The sequence below is a fragment of the Fundulus heteroclitus genome, chromosome 17 (assembly GCF_011125445.2).
Source record: "Fundulus heteroclitus isolate FHET01 chromosome 17, MU-UCD_Fhet_4.1, whole genome shotgun sequence".
NCBI classification, from domain to species: Eukaryota; Metazoa; Chordata; class Actinopteri; order Cyprinodontiformes; family Fundulidae; genus Fundulus; species Fundulus heteroclitus.
In genome coordinates, this window is record NC_046377.1 from 2,969,214 (window position 1) to 2,991,646 (window position 22,433).

Sequence of the window (22,433 nt, forward strand, 5' to 3'; positions counted from 1 at the left end):
AGCACTGGTTGACCCTCTGTAACCCCCATCACCTCACCAGCTCCAGCCCTAGTCTCCTATATGGACTGTTTAAAACTACATTAGGCGAGCCAAGCTACCAGCTACTAGCACCAGACTGCAGTTCAAAGTAGGAAACGGGAGATGTTATCAGTCTTTGCATTTGCAAGCTTCAGGTTTCACACGTGCCTGAAGTAATGATGAATATTTATGTAGATTGGACTTCAGGCCCATCCTCACACTTAAGCTCTATTCAACAGACCCCCAACAATAAGAGCTTTATCAGCCTCTTTTTGTCATGGATCTTTGGTCACAGTATTCATTAATTCACATATTATTGACTTCCCACTATTATCTGATTTTTAGCTTTGCCTAAACAGTTTGGAGACCAAATATTCATGGTATATGAAGGATTTTCACACCCCAGCCAGATTTAGTTTTCAATTTGAGCAACATGTTTCTTTTTTCTTTATCACCATCAAACTGTTGAAATGGCAGTGGAAATCTACAAAATGCTGGTCATCATTGTTATAATCCTCTTATAACAAGGGGTTGAGATGCTGTAATGCAAATGTAAACTTTTCCACTGATTTAGCAAGATTTTTTTGACGTGCTAATTTTTTTTAGAATAAAATCAAATTTAACATTTTTAACTTGGTTTATCTTTGAAGAGATGTTTCTCTTTTCCCATCGGAAAAAGCCTTCTTGGCGAAATTAAAATAACTGTTAAATCTAAATCTGCAAAGGTTGTGAATAATATAATTTAATTATATAAATGTATTTATTTGTTTTTTACACACAGCTTAGTGGAGCCTAGGGAAAAGGGGCATAAAATATCTGCCTCCCATTCTACTTTTAGAGACTCTAGAAATCAGCAGTAGATGCAGGCTGAGAGCGAAGTGCTCTGTTAGGAACAAGTGGGGCTATCAGATCTGATATATGATGGAGCTTGACTATTAAGGGCTTCATATGTGAGGAGAATTTTAAATTTCTTTTCTGGATTTAACTCTGAGTGAATGAAGAGAAGTTAAAATAGGATAAACTCTTTTTATTATTCATCAGAACTCTTGCTGCAGCATTTTGGATCAGCTAAAGACTTGGAACTGCATTTTGTGGACTTCCTGATGGTAAAGAATTACAATAGTCCAGCCTTGAAGGAACAAATACATGGACTAGTTTTTCAGCATCACCCCTGGACAGAATAGTTTCTAATTCTGGCAATACTCCGTAGCTGAAAAAAGGAAATTTTAGAAACCTGTTTAATATGGGATTGAACTGACATGTCCTGGTTAAATATCACACCAAGGTTTTTAAATTTTACTACTCTGAGGCCAATTTAATTCCATCTAAGTGGTTGACTTAGCTGTTCGTTTCATAGAGCTTCTCTGAAAATCTGCTTTTATAACTAGTATGACACTTGGTGGCGAGGGTTGCGTGTGTTCAATCTGATTAATAAAGGAGGATTTTTATATTTGGACAGGATTACAAGACGGCTTTTCTTAAGCTTCAGGGAAAGTGGGCTGTGGGCTGTTGACTACATACGTAATCATCAGTTACACATCTGGGTTTATTCTCACTTCGCTGATGCACGTCATTCGCAGCGCTCCCTCTGGATTGTTGCTGTTGTTGATTTCAGTGAACTGATTGGTGTAAAACTCTCGATTCATTTGAATAAACCTTAACATTATTGTCTAGAGGTTCGACTTTTAGCAAACGGATATCATGTGATCATTTATGTTTGTTAAAACGTCCAGTCCAGACTAGAGATGGCTCTTTAATGTTTTAGTAGGTGCACATGCCTGCAGTAGCTTCTTTAAACTGAAATCAGCAACCATGGTCGTCTCGGCTCATCTGCGGCTCTGACTGAATCTCCTCTGAGTCAGTCAGTTACGCAACCATCTGTTTGCAGCGCTGCTCACAGCTTCCCATTGAGGCGTAACGCGTTCTGAACAAACACGGCATTTATCGTTGCGTTCGGCTAACAGCCAGAAGCAGCAGGAGCTTAAAGGCAGGAGAACACGACGAGGTGCTCGGTCAAAGTTGTTGGGCAAACAGCCCGCGGATCTTTATGGATGTGGGAAAACAAACACTGTCACCCACCCCTGACCATTATGTATCCATTTTGGTCTTCTTCACCTCACTGGTTATACAGGTCCGCACCTCCTTTGTGCTCAGCCAGAAGCACTCAAGCCTGGTGGTTAATGGAGCGCAGTAGCAGAGCCCCAGGGGTCGCAGGGACCACCAGGGCATCCTGAGGCTTTTTCTAACGGCCTCTGTTCTCGCTTGCTGTCTTGCTGACTGACACGCAGGTGTTAAAAAGCCCGGCCGCCTAATCAACCTTTTCCTGATCCAAGTTTGACTGAATGCAGTCTGCTGCTTTACAAAAGAGCCCCAGGGGCCAGGGAGCTGAAATGGTCCGAGGTACCAACAGGTAGACCAGAGGCTGCGTGTTTTTCCTTCACTCCAGTTCCAAAAAGCCCCCTTTTCAGCACCAGACAGCCCAGTGGGTCCCAACCTGAATACCTGCATAGTTCATCACCATGTTGAATGTAAAGCTGTGTGTTCCTGTAGATATTGCGTTTTGCTGAAGTCCAACCTACTCTTGTCCCTACAGAAGAGGAAACATCGACAGAAGGATGACGGCGACGCCATCAGCATCTGCGGCTCAGACTTTAAGGTACGTCATCTGACATGAAGGGACCGAGTAGCTCCACTCTCAACTCTGAGAGCCAATAGGCTTAAGGAACAACAAATCGTTTGACTTTATAGCCGCTAGCTCACACATCGTGACTGTATAGCATCCCGTTTTTTTTCACAATGGAGATACAAAAGACCTGAAATACTGGTACACTGATTCTGTTAGAAAGGGCTTTTAACAAAGGTTCTATGTACTAATTCCAGCCTAACATGAACTGCTTTATTTGATTTTTGAAGGGTGCATGGAGAACAGTATTGAGCAAGTCATTTTATCTTAATTTGAATATTTCTGAAGGTTCACACCAAATGTCAGAAACAGCCCCAGCAATCCACACATACATTGAAATCAACAGAAATTCTTCCACAAATGAAGTTTGGGATAAAAGACTGGACTGACACAGGGAACAAAGGATCAAACACACTTTTCAGAAATGCTTTAAGTCTTTCCTGGTACTGTCCACTTCAACATGTCTCTCATACGGAGAAAATAGTCACATGCATAGCTCAGTTTCTGTAAGAATGGCTAATAATTTGATACGTCAGGTAATTGGCTGGGCCATTGTAGCAGCTTAACTTTCTTTGTCTGAAAATCGATGAAGAGTTTCCTTGGCTGTTACTTTGGGACTGTTGTCTTGCTTGAAAATCTCACTCGTTTCATCTTCCGATTCTTTTCAAGAATCTCTAGGACCATCTAATATGAAGTGTGGTCAGTACTATATGATGGAAGGCAATCCGCACCATCACTTTCCTCCCTGCTAACTCCATTTTGGCATGGCGATTTATTTTTTTGATAGTGTGCGATGGCATCCTGTGAGCTCAGCTTTTCCCTCATCTGAACAGATTCACCCAGTATTTCTCCGGTTAGTCTGAGTCTTCTACAGCAAACTCAAAAAAAAAAAAAAAAAAAAAGTGGACTTTTTTTTTCCCTCTTCAGCAGTGGAGTCTTGTGCAGTGAGTGTGTATAGAGGCTATTGGAGTTGAGTCTATAACGTATTGTTGACATGGGGAAAAAAAAATATACCTGCTATTTCCACATCTTTCTGAAGCTCTGTCCGTGCACGCTTTGGCTGATGGACAATTTATTAGATTATTCTTTTGACTCTCTTACAGTAGCCGGATTAGGGTGGAATTTTCACTTCTGGATTGTGGCTCCAGTGATTCTAACTGGAACATTTAGAAGTTTAGAGATAGATCTGAAATCTCTGGCATCAGTAAGTCTTGTAACAAGAAGCCATTTTTGTGAAGGCCTTTTTACTTTTATGTCTTTTGCTTTCATTACTTATTTTATCTATTTTATCCATATTATAATCTCTTCAAATTCTCTACCTCAATTGTTTGTGAGCTCTTAGCTTCTAATAGCTTAACTGGGGGAGAGGTACACCCTGGACAGGTTGGCAGTCCATCCGAGGGCAACACAGAGGCGCACAGGACAAACAACCATCCACTCAGTCACTTTTAGCAATTAGCCAGCTGTAACTTTTGTAGAGGAAGCCAGAGTACCCAGAGAGAACCCACGCCTGCATGGGGAGAACGTGCAAACTCCACGCAGAAGGGATTTGAACCACAATCTTCTAGCTGCAAGGCAACAGTGCTTATCAACTCCATCGCCGTGCAGCGTGTGGTCAGAAAATAGAAGATTTATTTGTTTTTTATCAAGAAGTAGCCGGAATTCAGAAAAACTGTTGTCTTAGAGGTGTAGCTTGGAGAATTAAACTCTACAGATAGATGGGAAAGATACCAGTGGTGAGCCCAGCCTACCTAAAATTCCCACAACAGCAAATTAAAGCATTTCTGGCTCTAAAATATCAGGATATTTGTTTATTTAATTCTCTCCACAGTTAATCTGTTTAATAAGAATAATGTTGTGTTGTCCTGGGATCTGTTTTGTACAAGCGTGCTGAACTCTTTGTTGTATTTCTCACAGAAATCAAAATATAGACAAAAGGATGACAGCGACACCATCAGCATCTGCAGCTTTGACTTTAAGGTACGTCTTCAGGTAGGGCTGATTTTACTAAACCAAGTGCGATTCATCTATTTTTTTTCTCCCTTTCATTTCATACCGACAAATTACAGAAATTATTTTTGAGGAAAAAAAATGTTTCCCCCCCTAATCTCTTCTGGGAGTTGACCCAAATTCAAAGTGCAACTACGAACAAGCTCTACTGTCCACACTGGAAAACAAGATTCGATTCCTTGGTTTAGGAAAGGTCAACCCTTTACAGGGTTGACTGGGTTTTAGACTAACTCATATTTATAGAACATGCTGTATTGTTTTTCACCTTTAACAATGACTGACTCACACACTGTTGTCCTGACAACATAATGTTAGGACGAAATCATAAGAAGCACACAGGAAGTAATACATTTACTGTAATAAATTGTGTTTTCTTCACATAGCAGTTTTAGTTTAGCCCAGATTTTAATCGTTGCAATCCTTCCTCGCTAGCAATGACTTAAAAATGCTTGTCTGGCTTATTTTAAACTGCAGACTGTTATCTGTTGAAGCGTCAGTTTTGTTTAAAGTGACGAAGCTTATCACAGGAAGACATTTAGTTAAATCTGATTGAAACCTTTTCCTTTGTTAGGTTGAAACCGATTACAGGAACAAAATAAAATAACTTGTTAAAAATAAAACACAGTAGTGTAATTCCCCTTTTTTTTTTTTTTTGGCTCGCATGTATCTAAAACAAACCTTCAATCTTAAATCTTATGGCTTATAACTGACTCACATTGCTTTAGGCGTCATCCATGTCACCCACATTGAAATGACTGGATGCAGACATTTGGGAGTGAGATCAGTTTGTGTCTGGGCATTTAATGAGCGCGCCTCCCCACATAAACACAATGATCTGTCAGTGGCATTCATGTGTGGGAAGATCTTGGCTTAAATGAACACCTGTCGCTTGAGGCACAGTTCGCTGCCTGTCACGTAGGGTTCCAATCAGACGCCGGAACGGAAGTCTCAAATGTTGGATTGTGAAATGTCTTGAACGCAGAAGGAAGTTCAGGTTCACCGAACTGTTCACGCCGAGCCAGTATAAACCTATGACCCCATCAGCTTTTTGATCTTGCCTCCGCCCACATGAGTAGGACTGGGAAAGACATCTGGAACTGGTTTGATTAGTTCCTCTGATTTATCTAAACAAAGTACAGTGTCGTTAGGATTACCGGAGGCCACCCTTTTTATTCTAATCGGATTGCTTTACTTGATCTTTCTGTTTGAGTTGCTTTCAGTTTCCCAGAATACTCTGCTCCACACTCAGGGCTTTTTTTTACAGAAAAATCCTTTGATCATCTGGCTGTTAACATGAGATTGTTTTTCCAAATGGTCATATTAAAGTCCAATAGGTATTCTTCGCAATATTTCTAATATGATGCAGGAAGGTCAGGGAAGCCAGTGGTTTTAGTGGGGCATGAGCAGAAGATATATGTGTAAGTGTTGTAGAATGTAAGCAAAATAAACTACAAAAGCCAAAGGTGGCAGCCTGAGTGGAGGAGAGCAGAGAGAAGTCAGGGCTTTTTATATATATATATATATATATATATATATATATATATATATATATATATATATATATATATTACAATAGATTTTACTTCTGGCCCAGGGTTCAACTGGTTAGCTGTGTGTTTCTCCCAGATGAGACCACTGAAGGTCTCTTCTGTTATTAACCCCTGATATTAGCTCCACTTTTTATTTATTAGAGAAAGTACTCCTAGCTCAGCGCTTCTGTGTTTTTTGTGCAGGATGCTCTGTCTTCTCGAAACCCCAGTGGGTTGCGGCATAGCCTGGCTCTGCTTGAGGTACCTTACAGGGGGTTGTTTCTTTCCACTGTCACCACATGCATGCTCAGAATGAAAGGCTGCTGCAAAATTAACGACTTAATAAAAGTGATTGTCCGCTGTTGCGCTGCTTGTTCATTCAGTTGGAGGGAATGCTACAAATTAAGAGATTCAGTGGGTTTCCTCAAACAGAAAGGTTTGGAGCAGTTGGAACAATAAACAGAACCTGACCTCGCTGTTTTTATAACCAAGGTTAACTTTGAATTTCTGCTAATCACTTTAGATAGATCTGTATAGTTTGAGTGAATTGATAGCACATTTCTTTAGAAGCTGAATTGAATTATATGTGTTAGATCGGCCCAGTCAAAGTCCTGACCCTCAGACCAGTCTGTCTGGGCTTGAGCTGTTTTTGTCAGGAAAGCACAAATTATCTAATTAATACAAATATACTTTCCAGATTAAGTTTGTAAATACATTTTGAAAACTATATCATCTTCCTTCCATTTAACAATTATGTTTCATTAAGGTTTGCGGTTGTAATGTGACAAAGTGAAGAATTTAAAGGGTAGGGATACTTTACAAAGACGTGAGAATACTCCTATAGTGCTTGTTTAGAGATGACTCCTTAGCAGAGTCAGTTGATTACAAAGTGTTAGAAATAAACGAGGAGAATATACTCATTTGCACTGAAACATGATTTACTGCCATTAAGTGCTCTAAATGTATATGTGAGACTGTTTGAATAACTAGAACAGTATTTGTCAGGTAGGTTGAATATGATAAAACTAACACATAGAGCTATTTATAGACGAGTAAATTAATATTTCTGAACCTTCATGTTAAAACAAAATCTATGCTTCCCAGAAATCCCCTACTGCATGCAGACACATCACCCTAATGGCCCCAAGAGTTTTAATGTCATTGGAAAATCTATCAATGTATTCCACAACGACACATTTCTGTTTCACTTTAAAATCCCAAGAACTACAGTTTCCTATGGGCCTGTCGCACCAGAGGGACTTAGGTGGAAGGCTTCGCCACACAAGCCTGGTCTTGCACTCGCCTTTTAATCCTCGCCTTTTTTACGGACAGAAAACAAAAACATCTAGACCTGATTCATATGACGTTACGCGGTTTGAGGAATAGGCTGTGCTGGATTCCCCTTTAGTTACTCGGTAGCAAGAAAACGAAAGCTTTCCCTGTTTTTTAATTCGGAAAGCTTTCACTGAAGCGGAACGAAGCTCAGAAATGAGGGTGAAAATGTGAACTTGTCCTTTTCCTGTCTAATGGTATATCAGCGCATCGGTATGCGTGTCTGAGGTTTCTATGTTAGTCTTGTTTACCACTGCTTTGTTTGGTAGCAACCAGGTCTGCTCTGGGTGTGAACACTGACTAAACAGGAGTACCTCTGGAATGACTGAGTGCTCTGCAGGTACTTTGGTCTTTCTTGTTTCTTTAACCTGGTGTGTTGATAAGATCACTTTCTACATCATCCATCTAGATTTGAAGTGATGGGTGTTTTGGTAGCTTCCACCTCTTGGGTGGAAACTTGATTCCTTGTTATCTGAAGATATTCTATTTACACTCTACCAAAAAGATCTGGACTTACACAAATAGAAGCAAATCTCTTAATAACTACAGCGTCCTCTTTCAATGCTAGCATTTGTAAGGATCAGGACCTAAAAAGAAATGGAATACATTCCAGGTTCTAAAATTATTTTAGTCAAATTATAATTGTTGGAAAAACACACAAAAGATCTCACAATGCAGTTAAAAAAAAATAAAAATCCTGTAATGTATTTGGAGACCAAATACTGGACCAAAACCCTTTCATGACCAAGAAGCTGCGCAGGCATTGTAGCAACGGAAGCACCACCTCAGATGGTGGACCAAATCTAAGACTAAACATTTACCAACACCGGAATCAAAATGTCTGGTTGTTGCGTTCACGGTTGTCCGATATTCTCAGGACGGATTCTCAGGCCCCGTGCAGCGGGGATGCCGACCATTTCAGAGACACTGACAGCCGCTCTGGCTTCAAAAAATCAAGTGGGTGGAATGGACCGAGGATCCTATTAAAAATACACACGTCTGCAGTGCCCATAAATTATCAGGTAAGATTATGCATCTGTACTTTGATTTTACTAAACGAGTGTAGACCTTAAATTTATTGCAGTTAAATTTGGATATACTGTATTATCTTATGGCTAACAAACGCCGCTTTATTTGCAAAGGAAGCGTCGCTGGACTAGCACGGTCTTGACTTGGGTCTCTGGCTTTGTTTAGTTTACACAAGCACAGAAGGAACAAAGGCAAAGATGGAAAAGTATGGATAATTAGCCTTGGGCTCTTTAATGTTTTTGAAATTTGTCATCTTCTTTTCCATTGCCAATATATTTAATAAGCTTTGGAGCTGGCTTTGAAATACTGCTCTGTAGAAAAAGTTAATTCAGTCCAAATGTTCATCCATAGGGTATCTCTCCACACCATTTTCATTGTAGGTACCTTAGGAAACAAATATATTTTGTCTTGTAATTGATTGTTAGACATCCAATGGTTGTGACATTCCAGGAAAGGTTATTAAATAAATATTATAAACAAAATTACAGATGTGGAAATTGTTGGAAATGAACATGTTTAGTAAGAGTGGCTTTTCTTTTCACTCCTCCTCCTCTTGCCCCCCTCATTTCCTACACTGCGGTCCAGTGTTCCCACAGCCATACGTTTTAGTAAGCTAGTAAAATTTGTTAGTGTATATATATTCCAATCCATCTTTTGTCAAATGGAGTGTGTTTAAAATGCTAGGATGTCCTCCTACATTCTGGTCACATTTTGCAGTATTCAAGCTAGAAGATTCGTCACACGACTGATCAGTTGCGGGAGAATAGCACAGTCATATTAGGTGTAACAGCAGATACTTCATTTTGATATGTCATGCTTTTTTGATGCAAATGTTAACTGCTCTTTTTTCTATATTCAAGCTCAAGATGATGTCCCAGCCCCAATGAGTGAATATGATGATCTCAACTCAAGGCACTGTCAACCTCAGAACACACTACAGGCTGAAAGTTAAAAGTTAAAGGAGAAACTGGAATAATCTAAGTTTGCCTATGCAACTGGTTAGTGCAGCATTGGACAACTTATCCTTTAGGGGCATCTTCCTGCTATTATTTCATTATATTGTGTATAGGTTTTCATTTACATTTAGTGGTAATTAAAAATGTACTTACCGCTTTCATTTTCAAAAGTCTGAAGTCTGTTTTTCTGTAGATTTTCTCAATATGATGTGTAGTATTTGGTAAATGTTACTTGGATATGTACAGTATACAATGAAAATGTAGCTGTATTGATGCCCTGATGTACATCAGTATACAGACAGCAAGTGACTCTGGCTCCATGCACATCCAGGAGGAGTGAATTCTGCTAGTCAATGAGTCGATGCAACCTGCTTGGTTTGCTTAGCTCACTTTTTACCCAGCCTGTGTGGATCATTCGATTGAATTGGTTTTGTCAAGTGCCTTGACATGACATGTTGTTAATCGACACAATATAAATAAAGTGATCTGAGTTTCTAAGGAAACTGTTACTTGTCTAAATACTAAATTTTGCTAACTACTGTAGGGATAACTGTAAGATGTTCCTAAATGTTTAACACGTATAAAATATTTACAAAATTATTATAAGGTGTTTTACAAACATCAAAAGTTTTGGAGATGAGTATTAAATAGCTAAAGGCAAATAGATTGTCTAACAGCCAGTTAAGTCCACAACACAATGATGCAAAAGATAACACTTTGTCATATTCAAACTCTCATGGGATCTCTCTGGCTTTCCCTACAGAACCATGTTGCTGGCTTACTTTTGATTTTCGAACCGCTGTGGTGGAAGCAGTTGTTGCATTTGACAAAGCAGAGCATTATGCCAAAATCTGGCCTTTCACAGTACATAAATCATGTACAATAGTATTTTTTCCTTATCTTTAGCTAGGGAGAATTTCAGGTTTTAGGACACAAAACTCTTCCCCTATGTCATGGTGTCTTACCTCCTCTTCATGTCCGCAAATGACTTGGTGCATCAAGTGACTTATCTTGTTATCTACCCGCTAGGTTTTTCCACCAAATATGTGTAAATATCAGGCCACTGAATATTTAGCTACATGCTAACGTCATGCTGCCGTTCAGTAATAAATTCATGGATCTGGAAGCTGGTTGCCATTTGTTTTGGTTATTTTTTTTTTTAAATAAGCTTCGCAGTCTTTTGCATATTACTAGCATAGCTTGACAAGCCTCAACTAGTTGGCGTTGCTTCCATTGCCACATTAAGAGAGACACATTTGTTGCTGCCAACCAATCTGAGGTAGGCAAGTTTCTAACATCAATCTTTATAGGGCAAGAAATGTAATTCATTCAATCATTCTGTCAAGAGCCAAAGATGCATAAAGACTCCTACATGTCTTCAAAATTCAAGTAAATTATGAGTTTTGCTTTTGCATTTTCCAGTAGTAGTCACATATGGAAACAGGCTCTCTGCAGTGATTCCGCTCTTATTTATACGTACCGTCAAACTGGGGAGTTTTAGATTTTAAAATAAATTGGCTTTATTTTATTCAAATAAATTATCACATAGTAGTAAACTATTCGCAGAGAAAAATAGACTGTAAAAGTATAGAATTTTTAAATTACAGATGTTTAAGAACAATAAAAATTAAGAAGGTTGCTAATCTTGCCCAGATGCAGATGTACCAGTAAATAACCTTAACCTTAACTAAAAAGTCCAACTGCTTAATACAAAGAGAAAAACACGCTCTATCTTGGACTCTGCAGGCTTCAGCATATTAAATGTTAAAGTTCACGACGCTACACCTGGAAAGAGACTGGACAGATGTGGCTTTTTTGGTGGGATTGGCAGGAGGAAGTCTCTTTAAGATAATATACCAGCCCAACTTAGGTTGGCAAAGTTGCAACTGAATGACCACAAGATTTCTGGATTAATGTCCCTTGGGCAGATGAAAACAGTTTATAGATTTTTGGCCATAACACACAGCACCACACATGCCACATCAGCATAAAAACCTAAATTCAACTGGCAAGCATGGTGGTGGAGGGGTGAAGATCTAGGCTTGTTTTGCTGCCAAAAGATTTGGACAATTTGCGACCATTGAGTCAGTCGTTAACTTTTCCATGTACCAACGTATCTTTCAATTCAATTCAATTTTATTTATATAGCGCCAATTCATGAAACATGTCATCTCAAGGCACTTTACAAAGTCAAAATCAATCATATTATACAGATTGGTTAAAAATGTCCTATATAAGGAAACCAGTTGATTGCTTCAAAGTCCCGACAAGCAGCGTTCACTCCTGGAGAAGTGTAGAGCCACAGGGAGAGTCGTCTGCATTGTCCATGGCTTTGCAGCAATCCCTCATACTGAGCAAGCATGGAGTGACAGTGGAAAGAAAAACTCCCCATTAACGGGAAGAAAAACCTCCAGAAGAACCGGGCTCAGTATGAACGGTCATCTGCCTCGACCGACTGGGGTTACAGAAGACAGAGCAGAGACACAACAAGAGAGACAAAAAAGCACAGAAGCACACATTGATCCAGTGATCTGTTATACATTAGATGGTAATAGCGGGTGAGCCGTCTTCTCTGGATGATGTCACAGTTAACAGAACGTCAGACCAGGTGTACCTACTATGAAGAAAAAGAGAGAGAGAACAAAAAGCTAAAAGCTGAAATGACAGCAGTCATTTCAATGCAATGCAATGCAAAACTGGAGAACAGTAGAACTCAGCAGAGTGAGAAAAATAGGCCCTTATATCCTCCAGTAGCCTAAACGTATAGCAGCATAACTATAGAGGTAGCTCAGGGTAACATGAGCCACTCTTACTATAAGCTTTGTCAAAAAGGAAAGTTTGGATCAAACTTTACATCTACCTAACACAAGAAGCAGAGCCCAATCTGAGTCTTCCCCAAAACAGCAGCAAATCTCTAACGGAATAATAGAATAGATAGAAAACCTTGATGCTCCAATGGCCCAGTCAAAGTCCAGACATCATCTTGACTGAAATGCTGATGTCTGCTTATCGGAACAGGTTTAGCCCTTATTAAGTTAAATCTTTAATTTGAAAGAAAAAAAGAAATCTAATATGAGGGCAAATACTATTTAGACAACACTGCATATAATGAGCACATATATAATTTATTGCGTATTCTAAAGTAAATAAACATTCACTGACCCAAAACCCTGTTCTGACTCTTTTTGTACAGCAGCAGGCATCGTCAGCAGGGGGCAGCAGCACCTCCACTGCCTCCGTGTTGCTTTTAAAACCAGTTGGCACCGTGTGGGACTCTTTGAGCCTGCTCTAAAGCTGTAATTAGGTTCTGTGCGTGCTGCACTCGCTGCTGATGTGGAGGAGAATGAGCTCAGCAGCCGGCAGGCCTTGAGGCCCAGTCTGTCCCTGGCACGCCATGGGTTAGATAGAGGTGAAAACCAGCCGCCTGCTGCCTTACTCATTCTCCGACAGCCCTCCGCGCTCAGACGGAGCGTAAATCCCGACTGTACTCCAGCTGCAGCTGCGTGTGACGGGAGAGAGCAGGCACGTCTAGCCATGTTGTTTGGTTTTTATAGTGGCTGGGTCAGACATAAAGCTGATTCAGCTCAAGTTAGCTCAGCAGCACCGCTGCCCAGATTTAGCCCTCTATGACTCCTCTAGAGCTCCGTACTGCACACACAAACCCAAATCTTGACCAGGCGGTCCAGCAAGTATCCCAATCCAACAGCTGCCTATTTTGTATTGATGTCCTTCTGGTGGTGTAGATCAGACGGTGTCGTGTTTATTTGCACCTGATGAGCCTTCCAACAAACCAAAAGAACATGGTGTTAACGTCTCCAAACCTGCTTCAGCGTCTGCGTTTTGTCTCTACAAACGTGCACAGATGCCTGAGCAGCAGCAGCAGCAAGCCTGTGTTATGTTTTACACCTCCGGGTTGAGCCAGCGGGACGAGGCACTGCTCGGAACAGGCTTGTTCGTTTGTCCCGATTGCACTGACACTTTGACACGTTGCCAACCCGCACCTCCCCATTAGGCGCTCCGTCAGGTTTAACGCCTCCGTCTTCACCGCGCATTTGTGTACCGCAGCTGTTTGGGTGTGTAGGCCTCAGGTGTGGCTGTCCTTCAGCAGTGCTTTTCTTCATTCAGTTGCAGAGTAATAAGAAAAACACTCGGCTTAGCCTGTTGTCTCGCCTGAAACTTTCTTCTACCAAAGCAATGGACGTGTGTGCAGAAGTCTCACCCTGCCCCTCCTCCCTCAATACACAGGTTTCAGTGTAAACAAGTGGCTGAGTGCGCCACTGTGCCCCTGGTATTGATATTGTAATCCCCCCCCCCCTCCTCCAGTGTGAGCTGATCAGACTGCTAAAAGCTCTGTTTCAGGCGTTGCTCCAAAGCAGACGGCTTTGATTAACGGCCTCCTCAATAACATCTGAAACAAACTAGCTCTGTGGTTTGAGCTTTGATTTCACTTTATTAAGCAGAATGACTCATTCACTATGCAACTCTTTAAATTACTTAACAGCAGGCTAATTATACTCCATCTTGGGTTTGGGCTTTAACAATGTGCGCTCATTTGAAGTTCAGTCGGTTACATTAGAAGACTTTTAGCAGCCTCCTAATTGCACATTAGCGATCGCAGTGTTGCAGTCAAAGGCAAACCGAACTGATCAGACTCTACACCTGTTTTAGTGGAAATCTGGGCCTGTATACTGCAGGCATGGGCCAGCATGAGATGAGCTTTGGTAGACATAATGGGTACAAATTACTCTTTCTGTTATGCTAGGGAAAGGTTTAGGAGCCTTGTATAAGCCAGCTGACTGGCAACGTGCAGCCATAAGTGGAGGAAAGGCAGCAATGGAGAGAAAGCTGTATTCCAACGCTTCCCCCGGCACATCTTTAAGGAACTTTAAGTCTCATGAATGAGATGATGGGATAGTTTAGTGTTTTAAAACGGTTGTATGCCTGGATACCAGTAACCATCCCATGTCTAATAAGTAAAAAGATATATAAAATGTTCCTCATCGTTGGAAACCTGAAGGACTATTTTGATTTAGTTGTCAAAGGATTCACTTATTGCTAATAAAGTTTTAAACAGTTCCGTGTTGGGAAGACTGATTATTTATCCCTGCAGTGGGGTTACACTTACTGTCTCCGGATGTAATGTGTAAATGTGCATTTTAATAGAGATGCCTTGATTTTTTTTTTTTTTTTTATTATTTAATTTTTACTTTTTTTAAGGACACACAAGGGTAAACTGTGCAACATGTTCCTTGACAGAGGTGGTTGTTTTAAATAAAGAAATTGCAATAATTATCCGTATTGATGTGTGTGCGTTGGTCGCTCTGCGGTTTGATGAATGGGGGGAGGTGTGATCTGCTGATCAACTGATAGAACTGATTAAAGGCAGTTTGGCTAGCTGACAGTGGCGTTTTTTTCCACCTTCAGATGTATTTATGTTTCTAACTAAAAGTTGCAATCTTTGCCAGGCTCTACTGGGCATTTCAGCCCAGTTCCCTGAAATAAACCCTTATTGGGTTGTCTCTGGGCGCCTAATGAACCCCTATCTGCTTTGTTTGCATCAGCTTCAGTTAACAGTAAGGTTTACCTGTGATCTTAAGAATTCTCACTACTGTTTTCACTTTTATGTGGATGGTTCAACAGACCCTGCGGGTACGTTCTCCTCACTTCCACGTACACGGTCCTCATGTGCAGCTACTGGGCCCTTAGCAGCAGCAGCCAGCCAGCCAGCCAGACAGGCTCCTCCCCCTCAGCTGGCTGGGCTGTATAAACCCCTGCCCCGCTCAGTGCGTCTCAGAGCAAAGTTTAGAACGCGTGGAAGAGCGCAGCTGAGACAGCCGCCTCTAAAGAGAAGGATCTAGGCACGGAGGAGGTGGATTTATTTATTCAGACTGATTTTCTATTTTTTCCCCCCTCTTTTGTGGATTACTTGGAGCTAACTCGCCAGGATTTAAAGGATACTGTGTTTTCACTGAAAGCTATGGTGGCTTACGATGAACTGGGTAGCTTGGTGCCTATCAAACGGACTCTGCAAGTGATAGACTGCCAGAACCAAGCCAACAAGGAATCCGAGGTGAGACGCAAAGCCACAGAGTGGCGGCCGATACTGGAGTTATTCTGTAAATGTTTGACTGTGAAGTCATATGTGTGTGTCCCGGGTGAGATTGAGAGGGAATCAGTGCCTAACCCTGGTTTTATCACACTTACGCACTGTCCAGGTATATGGGAGGAGACTTTGACCCCTGTGCCTTCGGATTGCGTGCAACTCTCAGCTTATCATCGCTGTTTCTGAGCCGTAAACTTTGTGTATTCCGCTGGTTCCTCCTTTGAGCCGGGACCCAGCAGGCAGCTCTGTCTTGGTGGGATACAGTGGGAGCAGGACAGTGAGTGCACTGAAAGCAGCAGAAACAATGAAGCAGCAGGAGGGGGGAAGGAGGGGGGGTGCTCTCACTGTAACCCAAAAGTAGTGGTTAGCTTTTGACCTTTGACATCTGAAGGCGAAGTGTGTTATCTCTGCTGTGATTCTGGCCCAGCAGCTTGGAAGCGTTACCCAGGCACTGACTGAAACACAGCGGTGTTCGTGAAAGCCAGGTGTGTCTGAAAGTCTCTCCTTCAGCCTCTTCCTTCCTCCACGTGGCGTTCCACTAACCATAAAGAGGAAAGAGGAAGCTCCAAAACACATTATGATGCAAAGCCTGTTTCACAGAATTGCTCAACTTGAGACAGTTTTCACTAGCCGAGGCTTCCCGCGCCGGAGCTGTGCTCTCAGCTCCAGCTGTTCTGTAATCACTGCAACACATCTGCTGCTTAAACTTAGACATCAAAGGGCAACAGAGGAAGAGATGTTCATGAGGTTGTAATTTCAGGGTCTTCTCAGTGAACCCAGGCTCTTGAAATGTCCAACCTGAGTGCCATTGTTCCTCCGATTAGCATCCACACAAAGCAAAAAAAACAAAAAAAAACAACTTCATCTCTGTTGCCTCCTGGATCCAGCCTGGCGACCTGAAACTGTAGTCAGACTGACAGGAATAGCAACTTTTCTCTTCCTGTGCGCACCGTTTCACTTTACAGCTGACAGACAAAGAGCAGGACTAGTGGCCCTTTGTTATTCTGGGGCCTCTTGCCAAAGGACAGGAAGGGCAGAATGCTCATCACGCTTTTCCAATATTGACTTTAGAAAGGCCCTTACTGTTGTTTTCAGCTCTCTTTGTCTAGATTTAAAATGTGGTGTTTTTTTTTAGAATGTGAAAAGGCTGCAAGTTAGAAGCCAGCGCGTCTGAACTCAAGAAGCCACAGACCGCAGTTAAAGCCGTCGACATGCAGCATCGCTTTGTCGGTGCTTGCCAGAGGGGGTCTAAGTTCTCGCGGGTCGCAGGGAGACTGCGCCGATCTCTTCCACAGCTGTGTAGCCGTTTGTCCCAAGTCAGGAGGGCAGAAAAACCAAGAAGCTTGTGGCAGTGAAAAAGTGAAGACTGCTGGTTTGGAGTTCATGCTGTTGAATCCTCACTGCACCTCTTCAGCCCGTTGATGCAGCTGCTGCTGCTGGAGCAGAGTCAAGCAGCTCTTTTGCTTCTCTTGGCCCCGGGGCTGGGTGAGGATGGGGGGGGGTCACCTAGCCCAGGTGTAGGATTGCTCTCACGCGAGGTTTGCAGGAGTCCTTGTCTAAACCTGCAGCCATAACACCTCCCCCTACCTCCCCCAAAGCTGGTCATACTGCACTGTGCAAGGGAGGTAGGACCACCCGGTTTGCGGGGGCTGCAGGTTTGCCTGAGCCCCAAAGCAGCCCGGCCGCTCCGGACTAGAGATGCGGCTGTCGTCAGGCCAGATAGTGACGGAGCGCGCACGAAGAGGGTTACTGAAGGGACCAGAAGCAACGGTCCCGTGCATTCCTGGCATTTCTATAGACCCCCTTCCACAGCAGATGAGCAGTCAGGAGGTCCTTTGTGCTCGGCGGGCCGGCCCGGCCCTCCGCTCCTCACATGATGGAGCCAACAGCTGCTGGAGCTGCTTCCTCCCCAGTATCAGCCTGTCTGCATGCAGCTCAGCTCTGGCTCCAGATACTCCCCTCTCGTCGCCGAGGCTCAGACAGCGCAGTACATTAGAGGGATTTATAAGCTGACTGGACGTGCTCTGTCACTGGGAAGTCACAAGAGCGTTTGCGCTTCCTGCTGAGCTCTCCCAGCCAGCAGGGCCGATTGAGTCATTCTGTCTTGGTGCAGTCTGAAAGAAAAAGTCTGACTTGTCTGAGAGAGGCCACCGCCGGACTAACCTGTTTCCTTTTGATGCGCTCTTTCAGGAACCCAGCAACAAGCGAGTCCGTCCACACGGCAGGGTGACGTCGCTAGCCAGCCTCATCTCTCCGGTTAAAAATGGGGCCGTCCGGCGCTTCGGCCAGACCATACAGGTGAGCCCCCGCCGACGTCCTGCAGGAACGCCGCCCGTCCGCGCGCCAAAGCCTTTTTAGCGACATTGCTGACGTGTGGCCTTTTACCCCTTTTCCCGCACAGGCCTCTTTCCGGGGTGATGGCAAGTCGTCGGGCATGCCCCAGAAGCCTTGCAGCAAGGCAGCAGCCCCCACGCCGCCGAAGCGACGGAACAGCACCCTGTGGTCGGAGACGTTGGACGTCCGCCAGAAGGGAACCTTTTCCACGCAGGAGATCAAGCGGCAGGAGGTGAGATTTTGGCTCCAAGACGCAGAAACACGGTACAGGCAGGAGGTGGGCTAAATGCCTGCACTCAGAAAGCCAGACAGGAAGGAATGCTAGCCGTGGGCCAGACAGGTCTCACAGGTCCCCGCAGTATTTGTCTGAAAGCAGCTAACTCCAAATCGCAGCCAACATCTGCTCCTCTTGTCCTTCATGTTGTCAGACATGGCGGCCAAGGGGCCGAAGCGTTGAGCGCAGGAGAGTTTAAGACAGCGAGGGAGCGGTCAGAAATGTCAGAGCAGACAGCTACCTGTTAGGTTCAGGCCGATGGCTAAGTGCTCGCTCTGCTGGAACGGTTTTCTAACAGGGTCCGTGTCTCCCTCCGTCTCTCCTCAGGCCATATTTGAGCTGTCTCGTGGAGAACAGGACCTGATCGAGGACCTCCAGCTTGCACGCAAGGTTTGTTCTTTTTAAATTCTTTCAGGCGTAGGGAGTACATCTAAAAGCAAACATATTAAATCAAACTCTGGCAGGCCGTCTATGCAACCAAGCCAGGAGCTATAAAAAGACAGAAATCGTTCCTCTTGCCTTTGCCTCGCGGCCCTAAAGCTCCTCGTAGAGCTATTCTTAGCAGCTGCTGTGGTCAGAGTGGCTGGATATTGAAATTTGACCGTCCGGGTTTTTCTCTCCTCCTGCAGGCGTACCATGACCCTATGCTGAAGCTCTCCATCATGTCCGAGGAGGAGCTTACGCACATCTTTGGCAACCTGGACGACTACATCCCCCTGCATGAAGACCTGCTGGCTCGGCTGTCCAAGGCCACGGGCTCGGATGGGACCGTGGGCCAGATAGGACAGATAGTCATCAGCTGGGTAGGTGTCCTCTATTGGCGCTCACCGATCCTGTCAAGACGCCTGCTTTTTTGGATGACGACCCTTAGCTAAACCGTCTCCGCTCTCCCCCCTGCAGCTGCCCAGGCTCAACGCTTACAAAGAGTACTGCAGCAACCAGCTGGCTGCCAAGGCCCTGCTGGACCAGAAGAAACAGGACCGGCGGGTGCAGGACTTCCTGCAGCGCTGCCTCGAGTCGCCGTTTAGCCGGAAGCTGGACCTGTGGAGCTTCCTGGACATCCCGCGCTCTCGTCTGGTCAAGTACCCGCTGCTGCTGAAAGAGATCCTCAGGCACACCCCGCCAGACCACCCCGACGCCGGCAACCTGGAGGAAGCGGTAAGTGGGCGCGCCCGGAATGCCGCAGGAACCGCCGTTGTCTGTGAGCGCCACCGTAGTCGTAACCCGCTGCCCTCCTGTGTTTAGATCACGATCATCCAAGGCGTTCTGTCCGACATCAACATGAAGAAGGGAGAGTCCGAGTGCCAGTACTACATCGAGAAGCTGGAGTACCTGGAGGACAGGCAGAGAGACCCTCGCATCGAGCAGTGCAAGAGTCTTCTGTGCCACGGGGAGCTGCGCAGCAAGAGCGGCACGGTAAGCGGAACGCAGCAACCTCCTGTAGATGTCGTGTACCGAACCGAGGCTCTGTGTTCTAACCCTTTTCTGTTTGTTTTTTATGGATTGCAGAAGCTGCATGTGTTTTTGTTCACTGAGATCCTGGTCCTGACCCGACCCGTCACCAGGAACGAGCGGCAGTGCTTCCAAGTGTACCGGCAGCCAATCCCGGTGCAGGACCTGGTGTTGGAGGACCTGCAGGATGGAGACGTCAGAATGGGCGGCTCCTTCAGAGGAGCCTTCAGTAACTCAGAGAAAGGTAAGGCTTGAGTCACAGTTCTGGCAAATAACGGGAGCCTGATTGGTGCGTCAGTAGTGGTTCATGCTTCATCTCTGATCCTCAATTCCTGCTCTCTCCACAGCCAAGAACATTTTCCGTGTGCGCTCACAAGACCCGAACCACCCGCAGTCCCACACGCTGCAGGTCAACGACGTCTTCCACAAGCAGCAGTGGCTCAACTGCCTCCGCAGCGCCATCTCCGTCTACAGGCCGCTCGGCGAGCCGCCCGCCCAGAGTCCGCACGCGAGCGACGCGCACTCCAAGCGACGCATGTCCTCTGCCTCCGCCATCATCCACCTGGAGGACCCGGACGAGAACTGCCCCCGCCCGACCTCGCAGTCTGCCCCGAGCTCGCCGTGCAGCAGCGCCACATGCAGCTCCACCACGTCGTCACTTTCCTCCCACTCCTCCTCCTCCTCCTCAGTTTCCTCCTCGCTGTCCACGCCGCTCTTCTCCTCCTCCTCGTTCAGAGGCAAAAAGGAGAAGAGGTCCCTGTGTTCTCTAGGGAAGAGGAAGGAAACCATGGTGTGAAGTGAGCAGGAGAAAACGGACTCCTACACGGACTATTTTATTTTATTTTATTTTATTTTTGTATATAAATCAGAACAAAGAAGCGAGGGACTTTATTTATGTGCGTCTGCGTGTGTTTGTATTACTCCAGCAGTGTTCTGTGTTACTGTCCTCTTCGGCAGCTATGTACAAGTGCATCCCAGACATGCCAGATGTGGAAAAAGTGCATGCCTTGCTTTAAAAAGGGAAGCACGGTGGGAACCGAACCCAGACTTCACACATCAATCTGTGTGATTCTGTGAAGAACCAGGTTGTGATCCAATCCTGTTTACTATTAAATTTGATATTTAAACAATATTTTAGACCTATTTTGGGGTTAATTAACGTTTTACATTTTTATATTTTCAAGCGTATTGCTGCAGGTATTGTAAAGCAGCGCTGTTTTAGCCTCTTTTTTTTTTTTTTTTTTTTTTATAATTTTGGAGCGGGTTAAGGACGATGGTGCGCCACACAAAGCTAGAAATAAATCTGGGGACAGACTTTATTTAGATACATTCCTGAAATGACAGATTATGACTCCTGAACACTGTTGTATCTCCTTGCAGAGGCGTCGGTTTAAAACCCAGAGCAGGCCTTAGTTTCTCACTAAGAGCCAAAGCGATAACGATCAACGATGTGTTCAAATCACGTGAGAAGAAATGATGAGTTTTGTTTTCAGACAAAATTTTGAACTGAGCCATGTTGGTTTTTTTTTTTCTTTTTTTTTTCTTTTTTTTTTTACAGACTTTTTAAGAATGAAACGAATCACTTTTCAGCGTAGCATCTTGCATGGAGCTTTAGCTGCGGACGCTGCCTGCAGCATCATGCATGTACCTGTCCTTCAGTGGAACAGGGGAATGTGTAGAAGAGTTGACGTTTGGGGAAAAACTGAGTTGGATTTTGACGAGAAAAAGGGCATGATGGGTAAAGTTTGGTTTTGGAAATGAAACGGATCATCGGAGCAAGACGTGGAACCTCGGCCGACCAGGCGAGGGTGAAGGGTGGCTTAGAGATGATAGATGCTGGAAGCTTACGGAAGCTTAAAAGAACCAGGAACGATGGGGGGGAAAAGTACGTAGGGGACGAGAACAGACAGAGGGTTTGAGTAAGTGTGAAAAAGGTGTTTTGGATGTTGAGATGTAAACCAAAGAGGAAGAGGCAAATCGCCATGAGTTTTTATGTAATTAAGAGAGCAATAAAGATCTTTGTAAGATTTGAAACTGAACTTTGGATGTAATGTTTTTATTCTTTACATTCTACACACATCACAACGTATCACATCCAGATTTCCCGATGAGCAAAAGCCTCGTTTCTTGTAACTACACAGTTTTGTTCAGATATTGGCTGCTAAACATCACTAAGCAGATCCACCATTGTCTGTACATGGTACATACTTGCAGTAAAGGAAGAGAAAACTAACAGTGATTCGGTGAGATTGAATCACCCATGTTTTCAAAATAATAGTTCACTTGACCACTTATGATGCCACATTAAAATGGAAGTCATTATTTCTGTGCAGAAATTCTTCCAATTTATCAGATCAAAGAATGAATTTGTTAAATTCCAGTATAATATTTGCTTCATAGAAGTTTATCTCACTCAGATGATTTCATTTAATTGCTCATTAGGCTGCACCCGTTCTGTTGAACGGCTTCAACGTTAGAGACGACAAGCAATACCGCAATTTGAATTCAAATGTTATTTACACTGATCAGGCATAACATTATGACTACCATAATAGCCACCCCAACTGGTCTCCGGCGATAAATAAGTAGCAAACTGATACATTTTGCATTTATGCATCAGCTTAGCCAATAAACAATTCATCCATTTACTGACGGGTGTCACGAAGAGGCGAGCGTTAATGGTCATTTTACCCGTCTGTGGTCATCGGCATAT

At 43.9% G+C, this 22,433-nt stretch overlaps 1 protein-coding gene across 2 annotated transcripts in view; it reads left to right on the plus strand.

Moving 5' to 3' along the window:
• Positions 1-21,759, plus strand: part of net1 (neuroepithelial cell transforming 1) — a 38,507-nt gene extending 16,748 nt beyond the window's left edge. Inside the window, exons 3-12 of one of the 2 annotated variants that reach the window (XM_021319096.2) lie at positions 2,612-2,674; positions 4,619-4,681; positions 17,851-17,958; positions 18,062-18,226; positions 18,596-18,658; positions 18,898-19,071; positions 19,169-19,426; positions 19,514-19,684; positions 19,778-19,964; positions 20,068-21,759. In XM_021319096.2, the coding sequence (XP_021174771.2) occupies positions 2,612-2,674; positions 4,619-4,681; positions 17,851-17,958; positions 18,062-18,226; positions 18,596-18,658; positions 18,898-19,071; positions 19,169-19,426; positions 19,514-19,684; positions 19,778-19,964; positions 20,068-20,516 (1,701 nt within the window). In that variant the 3' untranslated portion in view covers positions 20,517-21,759. Of the gene's footprint in view, positions 1-2,611; positions 2,675-4,618; positions 4,682-15,327; positions 15,628-17,850; positions 17,959-18,061; positions 18,227-18,595; positions 18,659-18,897; positions 19,072-19,168; positions 19,427-19,513; positions 19,685-19,777; positions 19,965-20,067 lie in introns of those variants that run through there. The other variant, XM_012867731.3, reaches the window with a different exon arrangement.
• Positions 21,760-22,433: the final 674 nt, after the last annotated feature.